This window comes from Acomys russatus, chromosome 20, assembly GCF_903995435.1.
Source record: "Acomys russatus chromosome 20, mAcoRus1.1, whole genome shotgun sequence".
In the NCBI taxonomy this organism is placed as follows: domain Eukaryota; kingdom Metazoa; phylum Chordata; class Mammalia; order Rodentia; family Muridae; genus Acomys; species Acomys russatus.
In genome coordinates, this window is record NC_067156.1 from 31,493,435 (window position 1) to 31,517,097 (window position 23,663).

The 23,663-nt window shown below is 44.1% G+C and overlaps 1 protein-coding gene across 2 annotated transcripts in view; it reads right to left on the minus strand.

Annotated features, from left to right (window-relative positions):
* The window catches only part of Dpysl3 (dihydropyrimidinase like 3), a 111,051-nt gene that overhangs the window by 49,521 nt on the left and 37,867 nt on the right, over nucleotides 1-23,663 (minus strand). Inside the window, exon 1 of one of the 2 annotated variants that reach the window (XM_051163063.1) lies at nucleotides 10,622-10,830. The exons of the other annotated variant lie outside the window; for it this stretch is intronic. Within the exon in view, the coding sequence (XP_051019020.1) occupies nucleotides 10,622-10,660 (39 nt within the window). The 5' untranslated portion in view covers nucleotides 10,661-10,830. Of the gene's footprint in view, nucleotides 1-10,621; nucleotides 10,831-23,663 lie in introns of those variants that run through there. 2 annotated transcript variants of the gene reach the window in all.

Consider the following 23,663-nt stretch of genomic DNA (forward strand, 5'->3'; position numbering starts at 1 on the left):
ATGGGAAAGAAGAGCAGACATAGTGTGGGCTTGAAGAGGCAAATTTTTGTGTCTCCAGAAATGTGATATTTTCTTAACTGTAGTACGTACATAAGGTGGCACCATATAATAGGGTTAAGAATGTGGGTTCTGAGTCAGATAAACTCAAATTTGACTTTTGGTCACTCGAAGCTTATGTGAACTAAAGGCTTAATCTTTTTGGGGGTGTGTAGCCTTGGCTGGCCTGGACTCACTTTGTAGACCAGGCTGGCCTTGAACTCATGGATAACTGCCTGCCTTTGTCCCCCAAGTGCTGGGATTAAAAGCGTGCACCACCATGCCCGGCTAAAGGCTTAATCTTTATATATTTTTTCACCAATAAAATGGAAAATTTTCTGCTGGAACTCTCCCTAATCAGACTGTTTTCGGGATTAAGTGAGATAATATAACGCACAGTAAACATCAAATCTTCTTGTAAAACTAATGCCCCTTATATAGTGTCTGCGTTATATGTTTGTGCAACAATTTTCACATAGTTATTGGTCAAGAAATATTAGTAATTCTACAACAGAAAAATATCAGCATGTTTCTATTTTATCTGGTCATGTTATGAAGTCAGCATCATAATGCATGTAGTACTTAATACAAATGTTTTCAGTGTTCTAGGCCCATGAATGCAGTGGCCTCCCAGGCTTTGCCTTCAGTAGAGCAAAGGGTTCAGTGACTGCTGTTACAAAAAGAATATTCTGTTTCAAAATGTCTCACATATGTAGGGTCACTGCGTGGTCTTGGTGGGTTTAAAGGTGGTCCCATTTTCTCCCATTCTTCAACTAGAACGTACTAGAATGTACTAAGAAGGTGAGGAAACTCTCCTGTCTCCAGGGGTGCACCTGCTGCCATGCTGTCTGCCCCTTCATGGCAGATTGGATCCCCTCAAGCTGTGCTGCCCTTTCCAGATATTTTGTCACAACAAAAGCAAAGCCTTATTGCCACTACATGGCTCATGCTGACGTGAGCTCCATAAAATGTGCTTTCATTTCACTGACAATACTCTGGAAACCAGAGAATGAAATGTGGAGGCTAATGTAAAGAACTAACTTTGTTGGGTCGAAAATGATCCAGGCACTTCTCAGCTTGTGTTTCCAGAGGATTCTAACCGGATGGGAAGGCCGGCCAAGCTTGAATGTGTACACTACCGTCCTACGGGCTAGGGTCCAGAATGAACAAAAAAGGAGGAAATGAAAAGTCCCCATCCATTTCTCCTTCTCTACTTTCTGTCCTGCCAGCATGGGAGGAGGTGTAAAATTCTAGCTTCAGGCTCTCATTGTCAGGGCCCCATGGTCCGCTGCCATCCCTCCCCTGAAAACATGGACTCTGATCCCAACGCTGAACCGAAATACGCCCACATTCATCAAGTTGCTTCTTCTTAGGCATTTGGTTATAGCGGTGAACCAAGTTAACTAGTATGTGAAGTTTACCAAATACTCTAAAAGCCAAGAATAACTCCAAATATAAGCTCAAAGAAAGATGACAATTGCCGTGGGGCAAGACGCTGAAAATCCATGATAACCCATAAGCAAACATAAAAACCTTCTATCTGAATGTCCAACTCTAATACAGGAGGGAAAAAAGGAGCAATGAGGCAGTATTTCTAACAGACCAATTTTACTGCGCATGAACCAATGGGGCTAATTGCTGCTAATAACTTTAATGATTTCATGGTTAATGTACAAAGGCAGATGGAGGGGCATCCGTTAAGATTTATATTGTATTCAGGTTCAAAAAGTCATGGTGACAATTTCCTTTATTTGAAAGAAGAGTTAATGGTCTGAATGAATTCTTTAAGTCTTTTATAGTAAGAAAAATGATGTCTCCATTTACAACTAAAGGTACCCATGTAGACCTCTAAAACATGCTCAGAAAGGGTGCTCGGATTTTGGAAGGGGACACAGGCAGGAAAGAATGAGGTGTAAATGATGGTTTCCTGGCACTTTTGCCCAGGGCAACCTCACTCCCACAGTAACTAGTTTGTTCTGCTAAAGTGATGAACTGTCTCTCTTGGCTCTGTGACTTGATGCCAGTTTCTTACACTCAGAGCTTATCTTAAGTCTTAAGAATGAATATTCTCAAAAGTTGTCAGTGAAAGGAAGTCTGGTGTTCAGGAGCGAAGTGAATTTCCTTCTGTCATCTTCTCCATTAAAATTAATGCTGCAGGTCACTGTCAAATGTATCTATTGATGGTTTTTCTTTTCTTTAATCGAGGACCTAATATGTGCCAGTCAAAGATGTCAGTGCAAGAACTCACTGGTAACCTCACACAGAGCCCGTGGCATTATTGGGCTTTTGAGAGGAGACTATTTCCATTGGACAGTAGCCATCATATTTAAAATATCAGTATGGGCAGCCAAAAAGGCTTGGGCGAGCACAGGCTCAGAGCTGTTTTCTGTTTGCTTGTTTGTTTGCCTAGTCTAGTTTAGTGCAAGTGTCGCCTTTGTGCCCTTATCAATGGAGCCTTCACTGGAGGAGACACAGTGACAGCAAATGAATCATGGCATCACTTTAATAATGTTCTTTTTTTTATTAACCTAAATAGCTGCTAAAGAAAAGGGCCTATCACTCATTATTACCCCACTGCTCTTTCGTACAGTCTATTAGCTAAGTCCACCCCCTAAATGAGAAAAAGGCTGAGATCTAAAGGGTAAAAAGCAACCAGAGTCCCTTATATTCAACACAGATGTTGGCTGGTCCTGCTGAGCCAATGCCAACGCTCTTGGATTCTGCTGTTCATGCTTCCTTCACAGGAAGAGCTTATTACTCTTCTCTGTGAATGTGGAACAGAAGAGGAAAAGGCTTGCTCCCGGGGTCATCTGCATTAGCGGGGACCTTGGGATTAGAGAGTGTAAAGAAGTGTTTATCAATGCAGATTCTGAGGTTGCCTAAAGTCCCAGGAAAATGAGAGGAAAGGAGAGACCTGAGACTACTTGCTTTCAGGGTCCTCTTGCACTGTGGTCACAAGAGAGGTTCCTCGCTTCACTAAGGGATGTCTCTCTTCAGATAAAGTCTGCGCTGTGGCTATCATAGGATTGTGTAGAGTTGAAGGACTTTTATAAGATGTACAAGATACTGGATGTTATCAGCGAGGGAAAAATTCGTATCTGTTCATATCTTATTGTTTAGTATTTCACACACACACACACACACACACACACACACACACACACACACACGTAAGCCATAAGGAATGAATGTGTCTTAGAATTCCAGATCTCCCCAATAGGTTTCTGGGCCCTTCTACTATGGAGCTTCCATCTGGCTAAGAGAGCTGGTTGTGTCTCTGCTTGGGGATAGGAGCCTGTTCTTTTCTATTTGGGAAAAGGGCTGGGACAGAGGTGGGGGAGAGGAAGATGGGGTAGAGAGAGATGGGAATGGGGGGCACTCAGGGCCAAGATCTGCAGTTAAGCAAGGCAGAAAAACAAACAAACAAACACAAACAAAACAAAACAAGCCAGCATCTGCTTTCCCACCCTGTACTGTTACGTGCCCCTGGCCAAAAGCCAGAAGGAAACTCACACAGCCCAGAGGACCATGTTAGAAAGGCATTTATGCTCAGCTGTTCTTCCAACAGCAGCAGTGCTATGCACTGGCCAGCCCATCCCCACTCCCAACCTTCCCACCACAAACATTTGATGTGTGAGCTACCAGGTTTAGACAATTAGAGGTGAGGAGAGAAGGGAGGAGTCACATGTGTCCATGGACCTGCTGCTTTCTTGCCTAGGTAACTTGCCTCTGGCTAGAACAATCCCAGGATCTTTGTTTTTACCCATGTGCCTTTAGTTGAACGAGGTAATCTCTTTGGTCCTTTCTCCAGAATGAATAGAACTTCATGAACTACTCCATGTCACTTGTGGTAGACTGTATGGGATAATTCCTGGACTTTGTGTTCAGTCACTTAATGAATTATAATAGCAGCTCCATCGTGCTTAGCTTCATCTTGCTAATTCAGAGAGTACATTCCTCAAGAAATCTATTCCAGGAAAGGACTGAGCCTTAAACTAAGAGCCAGGTGGAAGGACTCATCCTATTTCACCAGATGAGCTTTTCTTTTCACTTAACTCTATTTCATATGTTGACACGGACATGTGTTGAACTTGACTTCGTGAAAGAGGGCACTTCATGGAACACTCTGGTTTCCAAGGTCTTAGTGTACTTGTTTCCCACTGGCCTGAGGGAAGGAAGACCGAGGACACGTGATGCTCTGCATGGCCCTAATGAGGGCTTCTGGATGTAGGGGTGGTGGTTTCTCTTCACCTATTAACATCATCTAGGAGCTAAGGATGCTCCTCATCTTCTTGTCCGCTTCTGATGAAGAGCAGTGGCTGGATCAAACAGGCACATTTGTACTCTAGGAACATATCCCTACTGTTGTCAACATTTTGCAGCTTTTACTTATAATAAGCAGATACAAAGGGTTCTATAAAATATGTCCATAGCTAAGGAGCAGGGGGCTATATAGGATACACAGGGGTTGTTTTTTTTTTCCTAATTTAATTTAATTTTTCTAACTTAGGAAGAAATGGTAGAGAAAAAGCCACTTCAAGTTGAGTTGTGAACAGCCTGCTGGAAAGGGTGCCCATCCTATGCAGCTCTAGACTGAAGCTGATTAGGACTGAAATACAGTACAGTGCAAATATATTTAGGAGGTGTCTGAGTCTGTTAAAAATTGTCTGATCATAAAAAATGAATGGCAGACTTTGGAAATCTATCTGGTGCTATCTCAGAAAACTGGGAATAGGGCTTCCTCAAGACCCAGCTATTCCACTCCTTGGAACATACCCAGAAGATGCTCCAGCACACAACAAGAAAATTTGCTCAACCATGTTCATAGCAGCCTTATTCATAATAGCCAGAACATGGAAACAGCCTAAGTGTCCATCAGTAGAAGAATGGATAAAGAAACTGTGGTACATTTACACTATGGAATACTATTCAGCTATTAAAAACAAGGATTTCCCGAAATTTGTGGACAAATGGATTGAACTAGAAATGATCATAATGAGTGAGCTAACCCAGAAGCAGAGAGACTCAAATGGTATATACTCACTTATAACTGGACACTAACCCAAGGGACAGGTCCCATGAAAGTCTTCACCTACCAGGAAAGTGGGATAGAGGTGAAGACATCCTATTGAGACGCTAGGTGAGAAAAATGTAAGAGATAGGGAAGTAGGTGGATCCAGAGGGTCCTAGAAACCTACAAGAGGAACATTATGATGGGTGGATCTGAGCCCAGGGGTTCTACTTGATCTAAGGCACCAACCAAGGACAAAATGTGCAGTCACCATCAAACCCCTACCCAGATCTAGCCAATGGACAGAACATTCTCCACAGTTAAGTGGAGACTGGGGACTGACTTTCACACGATCTCTGATGCCCCATATCTGGCCATGTCCCTTTGTTGGGGAGGCCCAATGGCACTCGGAGTAAGGATAGTGGACTACCAAGAAGAGACTTGATACCGTAGCACCATATTCAGGGGGAGGAGGTCCCCCTCGGTCACAGTCATAGGGAAGGGGGATTGGGGTGAAAGTGGGAGGGAGGGAGGAATGGGAAGATGCATGGATGAGATAGAAAATGAGATGTAATATGAATTATTTTCTTTTTCAATACAAATGTGTTAAAAAAAAATGAATGGCAGGCACAATCCTACAGACTGCTATAACATAACTAAGGCAAGAAAAATTATTAACACTTTGGATAATATCATTTTCATTTGTGTGCGTGTATGTATGCATGTATGTGTGTGTGTGTGTGTGTGTGTTTGAAAACATGTTTAAAGAGTTTCCCAGGAAAGTCTCTTTACCAGACATTTTCCAAATATTCATTTATTAATGTTCATACTCTGAAGTAATAGAGCTCTTATAAACAAACCAGTGTTCACTATCTTGAACACATCTGAGTTCACAGACCATGTTCAGGGGTCAAAGTTCACTGACCCTCCCAACAGCCTAGTAGGATAGAAAGGAGTCTTTTTTTTTTTTTTTTTTTTTTTTTTTTTTTTTTAACAAGCTGGTGGTTGAACCGGGTAAGTTTCAAATTCTCTTAAGAAATCTCTTGGAATTCCCCAAACTCTTTTGCTGGTTTGTTCATAGTGACTGGTACTCAAAGCTCTTACTACACCTGAGGCCTTTTACTCATACCTCAGAAAGAATTGCCTGGCTGGGACTCACAGCATACCTGCTCAGAATATAAAGGAACAAAACAGATACCCCAGGCATGACCTGCGTCAACATTTCCACAATTAGATAGCTCAAATGCTTTCCATTCCTAAGTGTTTAAGACTTTTTAATCTGTCTTTCTCTCTGGAATTTCCCTTCCAGGATGCCTTACTTGGATAGGCAGGCTCCATCGCTTGGTCTCCAAACTCTAATTCTCTACCTCCTAATATTTCCTTCCCATTAAGTCATAACCACTGAACCACAAGGATACACAGACGCCTGCATTTGGGGAAGGGACGATTGCACTGGCTCCTTCCTCAAAGCCAAGTCCCCAGCCCAAAGGCCACAGGTACCCCTCCAGCTCACTAGACTCTTTTATTAAAGAAAAGAAGGAAGGAAGGAAGGAAGGAAGGAAGGAAGGAAGGAAGGAGGAAGGAAGGAAGGAAGGAAGGAAGGAAGGAAGGAAGGAGGAAGGAAGGAAGGAAAAGGTAATTGCCATGGATCTTACACCCTGATCATAGTCCTCTTTCCAGCAAGAACTTAGAACTCAGGCTCTATGCTCTAGATTAAAGCTGCCAGCTGCTGTCCTGAGGTCTGTGGCCCAGCAACGTCCACGGATCACGCAGGTAACCCAACTTCCAGAAATCAGAAATTGTAGTTACCTACAAGACACTATTTACTTTATTTGTTGCTGGAAGTAGTTGTTGGGAAAAGGCATCTCTCGGTGGTTTATCTTGGGGAGGAGGGGGCGAAGAGATGAGGAGAGCAGGGAAAGTGAAGGGAGGGGGGAGGAGAGGGGAGAGAGATGGATTCTGGGGCTCTTTATGTGTCTCTGGGAGGCAGCAGCTGCATTAAATCGACTTTGAAGTTGGATAAAGCCATAAGCGTGATTTCCAGCTTTTCCTCCAAACTCTTGTTGGGTAGCTCTGAACAACTGACTTGCTCTACCTAGGTTTCCACATTCTAAACTATGAAGGGTTTTCTGTTGATGCTTAAAACAGAAAATGAACAGAAAGCACTGGTACCCAGGCTTCAGGGGTCTTCCCATTCCTGTGGTCAGTTTCAAGTTGGAGTTTATATCAGAGAAAGAAAATGACTGACTGTTACCATAAAAAAAATTTCTCCAAAATTGAAATGATAGATATAATTTCAAATCTATCTTTATTTTTTATGGAATATAATAGCTATAAGAAACAGATTTTTAAAGTTTTCTTTTTAATCCCTAAAGTATGGCTAAGTATACTGTCAGGCTGTATTGATTCTGGGCTTGAATGGGAAAAACATGCAGAGCACACAACACAATACTGGGACAAAATGATACCCAATAGGTAGATTAGGAGACATTTTTAATCATCCACTCATTCAGCCGATACACCTTAGGTGTATCATTGTGCGAGACAGTGGAGCTAGAAGATCTCTTGCCCAATCTGTTGAGCAACCCAGAATGACTGGTGTCTGACCCTGAGAATCAAGGGTAAGTGTTGAGGTGGAAAAGATGGTTCACCTTGCTGCCCTGAAAATGCAAAATAAGACCCAAGCCTGAGCCTTTCACAAGGAAAACCCCATCCCAGGTCCACCAGCAACAGCCAACCCTGCTGCCCCCAGGAAACCAATGTACACTTGAGAGCAGACATGCTTCCAGCTCAGGAGACCAGCAAAAGCAGGCAGAAGGAGGAAAGCATTAAAACAACAAACAAACAATCAAAAACCACAAAACAAAAAAAAAAAACCCACTCTCAACCAAGAATGGCAGCAGGTGAGTCAGGCCCAGGGAAGACTGCCTCCTTCAGTTTTCAGCCTATAGTGACACTTGAGCTACTGGGTGGGGCTGCCTTAACAGAAAAGAAGAAAGGACTAGAATATTTAACTCGAATTTTAGAAGCTAGCATTTTAAAAATGAATCAATATCAACAGTGAGGAACACATGTTATATTTATATCTTTAATCACATTTTCAGTCTATGTAGAACTGTGTCTGTATTTTTATATTTTTATCTATGTCTAGGAAAGGTATTTTAATACTTGTGGTTTATAGTGATACAAACACACAAAGATATTTTATTCTAAGAAAGATCCCTGTTCACAGAAATGCAAGCACAAAGCATGAGAAAAATCTGAAAATGGATTCCTTATCCCTAAAGACCGACCCCGCCCCCTGCCATGCCCTCCTTGTCATCGGCCTGGTTTTAACAATGACTGCCAGGCAGCCTGGCTTGAAGAAATTTACACCCACTGTCCAGTCCTGTTCCAGCTGCTGGAGAAACAGCTCCAGCTTCCAGCATAGGCTGTATGTAGCACCACGCCCATGCACAGAGAAAGAATGGGAGCCACACTGAAAATGAAGGGAGTACCCCAGGGAAGAGCATCCAAGCAGAGACAAAAGGGAACCCCTTACAAGCTCACTCCTGAGAAGAGGGCATGGCCCAGCCACAGTCCCTATGGTTCTTAAGGCAAACTATACTGCCTAAATGTCTTTTCTTTCCTTAAAGGTGGACTAAATGATACCTAGAAGGATGGGTGTGGTCCTCAATGCCATGTCACAGGCTGGGTCTGAAGCCTTTAAAAATTGGAAGAGATGGGCAATGGTCCTCTGCCTGTCCCCAAAAGGAGATTTGGCAAGTGCACATTAGGTGTAAATATGTGGCGTGCAGCAAAGGCTCCAGCTGCAGTACCAGGAGGGATGTGGTCCTAGCCACTTCATCAAAGAAACCAATGTAAAAATGAAGCTGAGATCCCAACTAGACTCTTTTTGGTGATATCTTCTACATCTCCTTGCAAAGGCAACTGGCACCAGGCAAACCCCGACACTGCTAAAGCCACATTATGTTTTCTCCGGACTGGAGAGGGAATGCTGTCAGGTAGTGATACAGGAATACACTCACTAGGCTCAAAGCCTCTGCCAGGCAAACGGATCCCTGCCCAGCTCAACTATTCTCCCTGGGGAGTGTTTCTTCCCTGGGATCAGGTGGCCAGCTGGTAGAGGTAGGGTGCAATTGTCACAAAGTGAAGTAGGGCTCAGCTGGGTGCTGAAGGTGAGACGCTGCAGTAGGCATAAGCCCCTGAACAATGCGGTGCTGTAGGGGCTTGAAGAAAGTCCTTCACTGCAGCTGCACGCGGTGTTCCAAACGGAAGAGGAACAAGTACACGAGTCAGGCTCGTGGCAAAATCTTGGCAGATCCCTACAAGTTAAGTAGGTGGCAGGTAGAAGTCGGCCCGAGGGGCAGCTGCAGATCCTCCCGGAGGCCAGCTATCACTTCCTTTGTTCCCCTTGCAAAGATGGAGTAGCCACCCATTCCTCTAAAACCACACACACACACACACACACACACACACACACACACACACACACACACACAAGCACGCACTTACTCAATACATCGATACTGTTTCTTGCTAAGCTACCAAATGTCACTGGCGCTTGCTTTTTTTTTTTTTTTTTTTTTTGGTTTAATGCCATCCCAGAGTAGCACATGTCCCCATTAATCAGGGCATCAAGTCAACTCATCAGGGAGGAATCTCAGGCAGGGCGAAGTGTTTTGTCCAGGACAGCACCTAACTGGAAACTGGTGAACGGGTCTTTTCAGAAGGTGATAAAGGCACACACCCTTCTCTACCCCGCCCTAGGTGCACACTTAGAGTAACACAACAGCCAGCCGGTGGCGGCTCAGTCTAGCACACAATGGCACTTGGACACCGCATGCACTCTGTGTTTATGTGCAACTGCAAACTAAAATGTTCTCTGAAAACCCAGCTTGCCCTGGCACAAGGAATAGGAATGGCATAAGAAAGGTACACAATTAAGGTGAAAATAAAGTCGATCACTTTCATTGCAGCCACGTTAGCTATTGAACCTGGTATCTGACACACCCAAACCTGTATGTGGGAAAGGAGGGTATTACCCCCACCACCACCACCACCTCGGAGGACTGGTAGTCCAGGCACCCACAGCGCCCTCTCGGAGGCTCTGGGATCAAAACTGTATGGCCAGAGGTAGGAGAGGGGCGCGGTCCGGCTGCCAAGTACCAGTCGAGAAAGGTGTCATCTCTCATACCCTGCCAAAAGGGTCCACCAACAAAAAGCACACCTCAAGCTGCAGGAGCAGTCCCTCACCCACCCCCACCCTCGCTACCGCCCCAGGCGAGGCTACCATCCGCGGAGCCCCGTGAGCCAAGCACTCTCGGCGGTGGAAAAGGACAAACAACCCGAAGTTCTCTGCGTTAGTGCTTAAGGTTTTCCTCTTTGTTTTGATTTCCTCAAGCCCCAGGGTCGCTGCATCAGCGTGGCGCCGTCCGCGCCGTCTGGACTGACCGCTGCACTCCAACCCCCGGACCACGACGGGTCCCTATTTCCCGGGGGACCCAGCTGGGTACGCCATTGGCATCCAAGCCGCCCCGCCCGCAGCCCGCGAGGAGCCACCGGCGGACTCACCGTGATCCGCGGGATGTTCTTCTTGCCCTGGTAGGACATGGTGGCGGCGCTGGCTGCAGGGGATGCCTGCCTCGCTGCTACTGCTGCTGCTCGCGCGCCTGGCTCAGCGCACAGCGACCCAGATCAGGTGGAGCGAATGGTGCACTGGCCGGTGCCGCCGCCTCCTCTCGCCTCCGCCCCCCTCCCAGGCTCCCGCGGCGGCTGCCAGAGACAATAGTAAATCTCCCCGGTCCCCCTTCGCCCCGACCCGCCCCCCGCCACTCGCACCCTCCTCCACTGGCGTTCACGCCCGGCTTGGGGTTTCTTTTTTGTTTTTTCTTTTGTGGTGCCAGCTGGGACCCCGTAAGGCAGGAATGGCTGATCTGAGACTCCTCCCTCTTCTCCCTTATCCCTATTGATTTTCTTCTTTGCATCTGCCTCACCCACTTTTTCTTTTTCTTTTTTTTTAACCTCCCCCTCTCCCACCCCGCCCTCTACTTGATAGCTCTGCGGAGCCAGCCCGCTCCTCGGCCACTAGAGGGCGCGAGGGACTTTTCCGGACAAGGATGCTGCAGTCGCGGGCAAAGCTGGGCTAGTGGCTCTCGCACCTCCAGGGCCAAGCCCCTCGAACACCCACGCCTCCCACCAGTCCCTACACCGACCTCCCATCTTCGGGACTATGCTTTTTAAAAAGGAAATAGCACCGGACTCCCTTCTAGGAGTCTGCTGTCCTCTGCCACTAGCGGACCGAGTGTGGCGCCGCCGCCTTTGTTTAGGATGGGCGGCGCCTCTGCTGCTCCTGGGATATTTGTAAACAGCAGGCACAGGCCTTTGGAGAGCAGAGACCTGGTCAGACTTTATACAACCTAACTCAGTGTCTGCTGCTTCTAGACCAGGAACATATGCTTTTAAAAATGAAAAGTAAATTCATTCGGGGGATAGATTGTGTGAGGGGCAGTTTCTTGCTTGTTCCCTGTATTTAAAAAACACTCTCTGACTCTTGCAGCTCAAGAAAGAGCATTGTGCTGCTCTGTAGGCAAAAGGCAGAGAAAACCCCTATAGTGGGAAGGTAGAAACCGTGCACATTCCAGTATGTAGCCATGGATTTGTGAGTGGGACTTCTTTTGACAATGTTGCTGCCTTTGAGCAACCAGCCAGGTGTGCAGCGCGAAATCCCGAATTTATTGTTGAAAGACACAACTTAGAAGAGTGAAAGAGGTGCCTTTTGAAGCTCTGGGACATATAATGTCTTTTAGCTACTTTGAAAGGGGCAAGAGAAACTAGAGAGGCCACTGTGGATGAGAATCTGAACAGCGTTGGGAGGTGGCTTTCCCCCTCAAAACAAAACAACAACAAAATCAAACAAACAAGCAAACCAAACATACAATTGAAATAATATCTAAAAATTGGCTTGCTATGCAGAAATTAGGAATCATAAATCTCCTATCACCACCCCAGCTCTCCAATTCTCAGCCCAAATGTTGCACTAGCTGGGAATTCCGTGCGTGCCGTGCGTGTCATTAAGTATGATTCATTTTGTTAGGATCTGACATTGACATTGCTACAGGCAGACCCTCCAACCACACTTCTTGACATCTTGTCATTAAATTGAGGATTTTCTTGCGACAGAAAGAGAGTTCTGAATGCCATAACTTCTGCTTTCCATAAACTGGAAATGAGCTAGCCTGAACACAAAATCAAAGGGCACACTAACTGCCTGAAACACTCCCTTCTGTAGAAAGTTAGTCAATGCAATTGGACTGAATGCAATTTTCTTCCTTTTTACTTTTTTTTTTTTTTTTTTTTTTTTTTTTTTTTTTTTTTTGAGGTGGGGCTGTTTTTGTTTGTTTTCAAGACAGGGTTTCTCTGTGTAGCCTTGGCTGTCCTGGACTTGCTTTGTAGTCCAGGGTGGCCTCGATCTGCCTGCCTCTGCCTCCCAAGTGCTGTGTGCCACCACGCCTGGCTCTGAATGCAATTTTTTTCAAAGAAAAAGTTGCAACAATTTCCAGTTTATTTCTGGCCAAGAGGAGGAGTGCCAAGCAAAGGTCACCACCTTGAATTCTTTTGCAAGGCACAAGACAGAAAGAAAAAAGAAAGAGAGAAAAGACTGGGTAAAAGAGAGACCCTAAACATTTTGGATTGTTATCATATAATAGATGCTAAAACCACCAGCCAGGAGTTTGGGAGATCCAAAGCATTCGGGGACTGATCTGAAAATGAATAGTGTTGTATTTACAGCAAAGAGTAAATTAACTTCACGCTATGACACTGCGCAGAATGGTGTGTGTGTGTGTGTGTGTGTGTGTGTGTGTGTGTGTGTGTGTGTGTTTCTGTCTCTCCTACATTTTATTTTATTTTTTATTTATTTATTTTTTTATTTTTTTAAATATTTATTTATTTATTCAGAAGAGGGCATCATATCACATTATAGATGGTTGTGAGCCACCATGTGGTTGCTGGGAATTGAACTCAGGACCTCTGGAAGAACAGTCAGTGCTCTTAACCACTGAGCCATCTCTCCAGCCCCTCTCCTACATTTTACTGTTCCAAACTTAACTCTTTCTGGAAGAAATCTTGATATGTGGAAAAGCAAAGATAAGTACCAAATGCTTACAATCTTAAATATATATTACTACTGCTATTCTTATATTTTCTTCCTTCCTTCTCCTTTTCCTTCTCCTCATCTTCTCTTTAAACCTCCTTACTTTATTCTCTCATTTTTGTTCACTTCGTGGGTTTCTTTACCTTTCTTGCATGTGGATTATCACCTTGGATACTGTTATTGAAATCCAGGACACTCTCTATGAGATCCCCGCCACATTTTTTTAACCACTTGGTGATCATGCGTTGTGTATGTGTGCTGTTTTAAATCACAAGAGTTTACTAAACCTGTTGAGGTCAAGATTGCATGCCAGAGGCCACGGTCAGTAGGAATTCTGATGTGTTCCTGGGATCCGCTGCTGTGACAGTCCATGCATAGGAATGCGTAATAACCAACTAATTGGTTCAAGCTGTTGCCATCATCAGAACTACACAACAAACAATTCTTCCGTTACACTGTCCCCTTCAATCATCTTCCTCTTTCTTAAAATAAAGCCTCCAGGATGAATTTGAAGAAGAAAAAAAAAAAGCCTTCATTGGCTATTCCCGGAATATGAAAGTCAAGACAACCATCAATTCAGGCTGCCTCTGTGTCTGGCCAAGAAAGCAGTGGAATTAGTGTGATGTTTTCCACAGAAGGATTCAGAATGCCTTTCCTTGGTTACACAGCAGGACTTGGCTTTAAGTTTCTCAGGAAACTGTGAGACAGAGAAACTCGGACACATAGGAGTAAGAGATTTGATGTAGGTCCCAAAGAAACTTAACACTGGCCTCCAAACCTGCCACACCCCCAAAACTTGAGCCAATGGTTACTTTATTCTAGCTGCTCAGACTGAAGGTTTCCCTTCATCTTGACTCTGCTCCATCAGTCACACGTCAACCCTTGCTTTCAGTCTTCCGGCAAATACGGTCAGTTCTTGCCTTTAAATGCACCCAGCCTGAGATCCATCTCTCTTTGTTAAGCTCTGTCAGCTTACAGGAACAACTCTTGCCAGAGCTCTGCAACATCTCTCCTTATTAGCGTAGCCCCATAATATTCCCACAGTGTTTACCTTGTACTGACTATAGACTGTCATTTTTCTAGGTGGTAGAGTTAGATGAATGGTAGCACTCCATTTATATAATTCACTTCCCATTTTCATTCAGAAGAACACCGCCTGTCAATACTAGCCCTTCTCTGACTTATCCACCCTCACAGTACTTTTTAACATGTGGTATATTAATGTAACACTTGGTATTATTGCTGAGAAATAGATTTCTTCCCCTCTAGAGGATGCAGACTCATTGAGAGCAGGAAATGTGCTGACATTATTCACTGAGTGGCTCACTCAGGTCCCTGATGATGGAAACTTCTTAAAAAAAAAAAAAGTCGATTAAGACTTAAAAAAATACATCTTCCTCAAGAAAGACTTCAAGTGAGGCATGGTTTTCCTGTAACTATTCCATAGACTTGGAATCTAGATTTTAAAATATTAGCTTTTATTCTCTGTGAATATGACATTATATAGTGTTTAAATGGTTGCCAGTACATTGGAGATGAGCCACGTGTGGTTTCCTGACTCTAGATTCAATTCGGGATAGTGGAGAATCATTTTTTTCTAACATGATGGAACCCATCATGTTCCAAGGCAACATATAGTCCAAAGAATAACTGAATATACCTTGTCCGTGAACACTGATTAGGAGGTCATGGCTTTGAAAAAAGCTTACACCAAAGCCTATAGAGAAGGCCAAAGGCTTGGTTACAGGTTTGAATGAGATGTCCCCCATAGCATCCTGCATGTAAATGCTAGGCACCCAGCTGGTGGTTGCATCTGGGGAGGCTTGAGAGGAATGGTTGTGTTGGAGGAAATATGTCCCAGGTGGGCACAAGTACACTTCTTTTTCTATACAAGTTGCTTTGGTCATTGTGTTTTGTCACAGCCACAGAAAATTAAACATTGTTTTATTTAGAAATTTTGAAAGGTTTTGATATTGGATTCCAAGAAAGAAGCATGAACTAGGGTCTAGAAGAGTATGTTGCTTAAGATCCAGACTTAACAGGAGACTGGGCCACAGGCCAATGTGCTCATTTTCTGTTTTTATAGACTCTCCACCAGCTCAGTTCTTCTTTTGCACGCCTGGTTTCCATAGTGGTTTGAATAAAGATGCCTCCCCTCAGCTCATATGTTGTAACGCTTGGTCCATAGTTAGTGGGCCTGTTTGGGAAGGAGGAGGAGGCGTGTCCTTGTTGGAGGAAGTGTGTCATTGATAATGGGCTCTGAGGTTTCAAAATCACATGCCAGGTGTAGTGTCCCTCTCTTCCTTCTGCCTCTGGATCAGGATGTAAAGCTCTCAGCTATTTCTCCAGCACCATGTCTGCCTATGTGCCCCCATGCTTCCCACCATATGGCTCATGTTTGGTTTTTTTGGGGGGGGGCGGGGATTTCCAAGACAGAGTCTCTCTGTGTAGCCTTGCCTGTCTCACACTCACTCTGTAGACAAGGCTGGCCTTGACTCACAGTGATCCACCTGCCTCTGCCTCCCAAGTGCTTGGATAAAAGGTGTGTGCCACCTGGTTTATGGCTCACCTTCTGAGCCATCAGCTTTCTCTGATAAGAGTGGCCTTAGTCATGTTGCCTCCTCATAGCAATAGGACAGGAACCGAAACAGTTTCTTTTTCCCTAAATTGAAGATTGTGTTACCTACCTCACAGTGAAGGGGTTTTACAATGATTTATCATATAGTTCAACCAACATTGAATTAAGTTCTGTCATGATTCCAAGAGAAAAGGAATACAAACATTTAAACAGACAAGACAAAAATCCTTTCTCTCATGCAGCTTGCATCCTAAGAAAAGAGGTGAGCTGAGAATATGACATTTATATAGTGTTTAAATGGTTGCCAGTACATTGGAGATAAGCCACGTTAGAAAGTGGAAGAGGAAGTTGCTTAAATTCATTGAGAGTTTGAAGAGGAGTTTACACGCAGGGGCCACCAGAGCCCCTGTGACATGACGCCAGCTTGTACCAAGATAACAGAGGAACAGGGAACACAGTCTCACATGAGGAGTCGTCTAAAGTAAAACCGTCAATATATACTGATGGACGTGACTGAGGTATGAGCAACTCAGGGAAGGTGAGGCTGCTGTTGGCCTTCAGAAAACTAGGTGCCCATAATGAATGCTTTGATGGCTCAAGATATTTCAGGCCCCAATTCCAAACAGAGGCCTTCACTTGCTTATTCCCTGTTGGCAAGGCTTGTAAAGATTTCTGTTAAGTTCCCTGTCTTCCTGGCCAGCTAACATCTACCAAGGGAAAGAGACTTGCCTTTAGTCTTCTAACCTAAATGTTATTAACTAAAGATGAAACTCATATGATAGAAAGAAATGCTGAAGTCTGTCACTACACTTGAATGTTCTTGCTGCACATGTGCCTATTTTAGTGTCAATAGAACTCCATCGTCTACTCTCTGTATCCTACAGACTTTGTCCTTGGTCACTCTGTGCTCTCCAGATCCAATTTAGTTCCCCTCAAAATTATTTGCTAGTTCTTTAAAAGCGGTCTGCAATCCCTATTCTCCCCATCTCCCACAGAATCAGAGCACACAAGTATCTGAATCACGTACACAATTACATCATAATTGCCTCTGTGCACATCATAAATGCACATGTCTTTTTTCTAATTAACCTTTCAGTTTAGTCCTGCAAACCTTAGTGGGCAAAGGGGAAATTTCCTTTCATTTCTAGTCCAGTTAAGCAAATGAAACTGGCATGGGACATCTGTGGAAAGAATGAGACGTAGATGGGAAAGTCAGAAATGGGTCTGTGAACATCACTATTAAATATCTAAGTGAAAAGCTGAGAACGCAGATGAGCAGTTGAGATTAGAATCTGTAGGTGTCTTAAAGCAACAGCACTGGAGGAGAGGAACCAATAAGTGTGGGCAACAGTGAAGAGATACTTTCCCACAGCTTCAGGTGAGGGTGTGATGTCCTGAGTGTCAAGGCAAACAGATTGTGTTCACCTTTAAAAGCAAAGCTAAAGTGAAGACAACAGAGAATTAACTTCTCACTGGGTGAGAATACCTTCAAGGTCACAACAACTTTGACCAGAGTAAGTCCAAGATGAGCACCTTACTATCCATCTTCCAGTGTTGTGTGTGTGTGTGTGTGTGTGTGTGTGTGTGTGTGTGTGTGTCATAGGTGAGGCTGTATGAAGTTACTGGAACATTGCTTGTGTTGGTTTAGTGATAAAGAAGTGACTTAGAATGTGCACAGCTCTAGGTCTCGTTCCCAGAATCCCTTGAAAAACTTATTAAAGCAATGTTTACTGGATACCTATATGTGCCAGAGTGGGTTTCCTGTGATTTAGGGCAAGACCTCCCTAGAGTCTTTTCAGGAGACAATTGAGGTAGAATTTGCAGGCATCTAACACAGACAACTATTTCAAAGGACTTTACTGTAAGCAGAGAGAAGGAAATAGAGTAGTAACTAGCACATAAAGTGGATGGTAATTCAGCAAAAAAAGAATGTATTTCAGATGGCCGAATCAGTAAGGAGGCAGTAAAGACATAAGAGAAATTTTTCATGGAATTCTCGAACAGGGCAGCACAGGTGACACCTAGTGTTCAAGTGGAAGGCTTGTCTTAAGCTAGGAAGCCGATGGCTCCTCCGCAGTCGCTGGAGTACACAATCCCTGAGACAGACAGATAGGTCATTTTGAGGAGGTAGTTCATGGAAATTCTCTTGTCACTTGTATTTTCTGTGCCATCCACTCAGACAGTCTACTAGAGATTACAGAAGAAGTTGGAGGAGAGTTGGAAAGGAATGAGAGGAGGAGTGGTAAGGTTATTGGGCAGCACTGGAGAGTTTTTCTAGAGCAGGTTGTCATGGATTCAAGCCCATTGTGTAGAGCCATTAATCTAGCAGATGGGTGGCTTTATGTTAGAAAGAGGGACCAGAAGCACTTCACACACTTTTGAAACACACAGCAGTTGCAGTAACAGTCCTAACCCCAGATTGTGCTAACTATATTTCTCCCCATCACAACACAGTGTGAACGACCTAGGCTGCTGCTCAACTTGAGCATCTAAGTGGTGCAACTTACCGATGCCACGATACAAATCTAAGTAAGTGAGTAAGAAGTCACAAGTGCACCAGAGGTTTTGGTAAGACAGATGAACCCTAGAGACGGGGCAAGAGCTTCCAGGGCTTCTCCACCCAGTACCCCCAGAATAGAGGATGGATCATTGCACCCAGCTACAGTTGTTTTTTACACAGCCTGGTAAATGTTCCCAGGTTTTTAGAAACAACGCATTTCATACCTAAAAATTATTAAAACCCACTCATGCAAAAACATTTCTCCTTTGAATGGTGTCTAGAGTAAGAAATGGCTCCACAGCATGATCTAGCTGCAATACAAACAAGGCCAGCCGCTTAGGCAATAAGACCCTAATAACTCCTGTAGTACCGGCATGGTAAAAGGTGGTAAAAGGTGCCACTTGGAGGCTATATACATTCTAGTGGGAGGATGATAATTAATATCCTTCTGACTCTGTTATAAGAGAGATATACCTTAATTGAAAATTAGATCCTTTGAATGGTACTGGACTCCAAGGGAGATAAAAGTTTTAGCAGAGACAACAGGCCAGTCAGAAGCCCATCATGGACTAGGTTCCATTAGACTGAAGATAGCATACAATCATTCGGTCCCATCAGCAATTCATTACTGATGGACATATATCCATTGGTAATATCTAACATGGCCCTGAGTGGAACTGAAAGGCACAAGTCAGCCAGACAAACAGGTCATCCTTTCCCATGTCATCCACCTCCGCTGTTAAGTACCTTCCTGTCTGTATGCTCTGGTGGCCCTTTGCAATCAGAAGGTGGAGGAAGAAAACACATGGGCTTGTTTTGAAATAGCTCATTTGGGCATGTAGAACAAAACGAAAATAGACATATGATGGCTTCATGCAGGAGTGTCCTGACAGGCAACAGTGAAGAGATACTTTCCCACAGTTTCAGGCTGTACACCTGGTCATCCTCTCTATATGGAGGGAAAAACATCTCAAGAGAGAATGTATAGACTCCTGAGCAGTGTTGACTGGGGTCTGAAAAGAGAAAAGTTAAAAAAAAAAAAATAAGAAGCTTTGCTAGATCCATATGAATGTGCCTGTTTGGATGGGTAGCAGGAATGAAGATCTATTATATACCAGATGTTTTTATCTTCCAGGGAACATTCATTCAGAAAGAGGTACTAAACACCAAGATAGATAAAGTGATTGTCAGTTGACATTAGCCAGACTGTCTTCAGTGGTGTAGACTCAGTGATAGGGCTAGAGGATTTGCATGAAACCAACACCCACTCATCAATGCTAACCAGTTACTGTTGCAATCAGTGTTCACCTTGCCAGCAACAGAGAACAATACTGGTTGGTTCCCAAACAGCTACCATCTGGCAAAGATACAGACAGCCACTTGGTTACAAGTTAAATACATCTGAAGATACAGTGATTCATCTTTATGGAAATAAACATTTCTAGTATGGACTTGGTTTTCTTGTTTCTTGGATGTCAAAGATGACGCTATGACAGCCTCAGGAAGGACTGATGTACTAGCACGAAACCCCCATGTAATATCACACCATAACAGAAGGTGTGGATAATAGCAAACGGGATGCAAGAAAGGCCACATGGCCATGAGCTATGACCAATACCACATGACCACATCATTCTGAGATAATGTCTAGGAAATATAGGGCAGTAAGTTCCAGGAAACAATATAATTCTCTATTAATGTCCTTAAATGATACTGGATCCATAAAGATGACAAAAAAATGGTTATAAGAACTAAAGCAGGAAAAAGGTTGGCCCTCTTTACCTTCACTCCCAGAACCAATGGGAGATATATACTTCTTATTTGTGTGATTATGGGCTATTGGGTTTTTTTGTTTGTTTGTTTGTTTGTTTTGAGGTTTTCTTTCTTTCTTTCCTCCTCCTCCTCCTCCTCCTCCTCCTCCTTCTTCTCCTTCTTCTTCTTGCGTCAGGGTTTGTCTATGTAGCCTTGGCTGTCCTGGAATTCATTCTGTAGACCAGGCTAGCCCCGAAATCATAGAGCTCCACCCCCCTGTCTCTGTCTCCTGAGTTAAAGGTGTGCATCACCACCACCCTTTTCACTAAAGGAGCAATATTTCCAGCAGAGAGCAGAGCACAGGTGCTATTGAACTGCAAGTTGAAACTTCTACCTGCATTTTGTATGTGTGTGTGTGGGAGCCAACATCATACACAGCAGGACCCTGTCAGGAAAAGGTGAGACTGCTGCTAGACCCTGGGGACAGGATGACAAGTTGCCCAACCTTGATGGCACATGAACAAGCAGGGCTCTGACTTCTCAAAGTATCTGATTCCTCACACCAGGCGAGCCACCTGATCCAGCTATGAGTGAGGAGAATCAGGAACGGTTGGTTAAAGACAATAATGGACATGGTCGTGGTCTAAGACCAGCTGTGGAGGGGAGGCCATGAGACCCCCGAGAGAGGAGACATCTGAAACCTAGAGACGTTTCTTTCAGAATTTACACAAAGAAGTAAGTGTAGGAGGTGGAGGGGTTGGCTCAGTAAAACGCTTGCCTTGCTTGTTATCTGTAACAGACACCGAAGCTCCTCCCAATCCTTCAGACAGAAAATGTCCTCCCTTTGGCAGGCAGCACTCAACCCTCAGCTGTCAACCCTTTCTGGAAAAGTGGCCTATGTAAGTCACATGTTGCCTACCAAAAGCAGCCTATTCCAATGACTAATTAATGGATGGCAGGGTTGGCTCCCCCATACCATCCCAGTTTCAGGCCTGTCTGTCCCCTCAAGGGGAGCCCTACTTAACATACGTTATAGCTGGCCTTGTCCCTCGGCCCAGCCGGACTTCCTTTTCTTCCCCTGTCCTTCAACAGAGGGCAACTCCAGAAACACTCCCTAATCAACTTCCTGAACAGTGTCTTCTGAATCTGCTTCCTGGGAAATCTAACCAATGCTGCAGCAGATTGACATCGGATGCTTAAAAGGAGTGAAGCTTTTTATTTTATTTTATTTTATTTTTAATTTAGCAGACTATTCAGGTTTATAATTCTTATTTATTTTAACCTTTTGGGGTTTGTTTTGCTTTGTTATTTGTTTGTTTTTGTTTTGTTTTGTTTTTACATAAAGATCTCTCTATGCAGCCCAGGCTAGTCCCAAACTCACAATCCTCCTGACTCAGTACCCCTGGTGCTGGAACAACAGATGTCTTGCACCACTCTTTGTGCATTTAGAGGTCTAAAAAATGTAGGACTCTGTCAACTTTGATCTCACTGATAAATTAGCACCCAGGCACTACATGCCATCTGGTGTAGCATATCTTCAACTCACTGGAATGTCTGCTGCTGGCTTCCTTTGTAGGGTTCTGGTTTCCATTTCTTTACACCACCTGCCTGGTTTGCAGTCATCTGAGTTTCTGGCACCAGGCCATTTGTAGACCCCACATTATCTTATTGCAAATGCTCTTTTAGACTCAGGGGAGCAATGAGTTGTCTGCAAGGCCCTGCCTCCTCGCCAGGATAGCACACTCACACATGGGAGCCCTAAATCACAAGACTGGATCTCTAAGTGATGCTGTCTTTTAACAGCCTATTTCGGGACATGCGCAGGAGCTTCTGTGTGCTCCATTGAATGAATTCAAGGGAGTGAATGGAAACACAGTGAATGGATTCAGAGTCCTCAGCACACACACCAGTGCACTCTCCCAGATGAAGGGCACGAGCCCCACTTCTGAATGGAGACTCAGAATAGCAGGCCAGCCATGCACAGCCCAAGGCTGCAGCCACCATTCCCTTCTCTGGGTTTCTTATCTGTCTCCAGGAAGGAACTCAGGCTGTGCAGTTTCCCCCCCACCCCCCACCCCCCATTTCCTGTTCTCAGCTACAGTAAATGCTCTAGGGCTAAAAGCTCTGTCAGCCTCTGGCTACCTATCTTCAAGGAAACAGGATGAGACAATTACCCCAGAGACAGGTGACACTGAGAAAATTTCTAGAGTGCATAGACTAAGAATCAGGCCTCTCTCCTATACACATGCTTTATTAACAGATGAATGCTTCATTAATGAGTTAGCCACCTCTGTATTCTGATTCCAGTAGAGACTTTACATTTCCGTATTCAGGATGCCCAATATTAAATAATCACAGGGTCTCAAGTAGAGTACTTAGACAGCTTTGAAGATCTACTCACTGCTTTTTTTTCTTAACGATCTGAACACAAGAGGCAAAACCCAGGACACAGTTCGATTTTCTAAACTGCTTTCAACATGTTGCCACCGTAATTAACAACCTCAACAAAATATTATGAGCCTACTTGTCTCATCTGTAAAATGGGTAGAACAGCTGAGTGAGCATGAGGCTCTGGGTGTTGAGAAACAAAAAGATGTCCTATTGCATCATTTTAAAGGAGTGGACAAAGGATAATGTTATGTCAGACAGGTGTGGTAGTTTGGTAGTTTGGATGAGAAATATCCCTCATATTTGAATACTTAGTCCCCAGTTGGTCACACACACACACACACACACACACACACACACACACACACACACACACACACACGTTTGGATCTACTTTCTTGCGGGAGGAAATATATCACTGGGGAGGATATGGATGGCTTTGAGAATTCATACCCTTGCCCTACTTTCAGTTTGCGACCTCTGCTGTGTGTTTGGGGTTGAACTGTGATTTCTCAGCACGGCCTTCTCATGCCACCATGCCTGCTTGTTGCTGTGCCTCCCCACCAAGATGGACTCTTGTCCCTTTGGAAGAGTAAGCCGAGTAAACTTTTACTTCTAGAAGTTGCCTTGGTTAGTGTTTTTTTGTTTGTTTGTTTGTTTGTTTGTTTGTTTTTTCCCTCACAAGAGCAGAAGAATAACTAATGCAGAAGCTGTCACAAAAAGAATAGATTTGAGAGCCTTCACAATCCCGAGAGAAAATAGACCCTGCCCTTTCTAGGTCCAGGCAAATCTTCATCTCCCCTCGCTGTCACATGCACAGTTAGATAAGGACATTTTTTGGTCTGGAAAAGAGAACAATGGGCATCTTATAAAATGTACTGTTTTCATTACCTCATATTGTAGAAAGTAACCAAACTGGCTTTCTGTTATCTGATAGCTGCAAAACTTTACAATGATCTCAAAAAACCCCCAGGGTCTGTTGACAATAGAAACAATTGTTTGAAACAGGAACAATTGGTTTGCTTCTTGCCTTTCATGGGGATTAGCTTGGTTTATTCCAGCTGCTGCAGCAAAATACCTTAAATTGGGTGATTTATAAACAACAGAATTTTCTCATGTTTCTTAAGACCAGACGTCCAAAATAAATATACTCTCCCACTCTGTTGGTAAGAACTCTGTTCTGGCAGACGGTGGTGCCTTCTGTGCCCTTCAAGGGTGGAGTAGGCAGGACCACCAGCTCCCT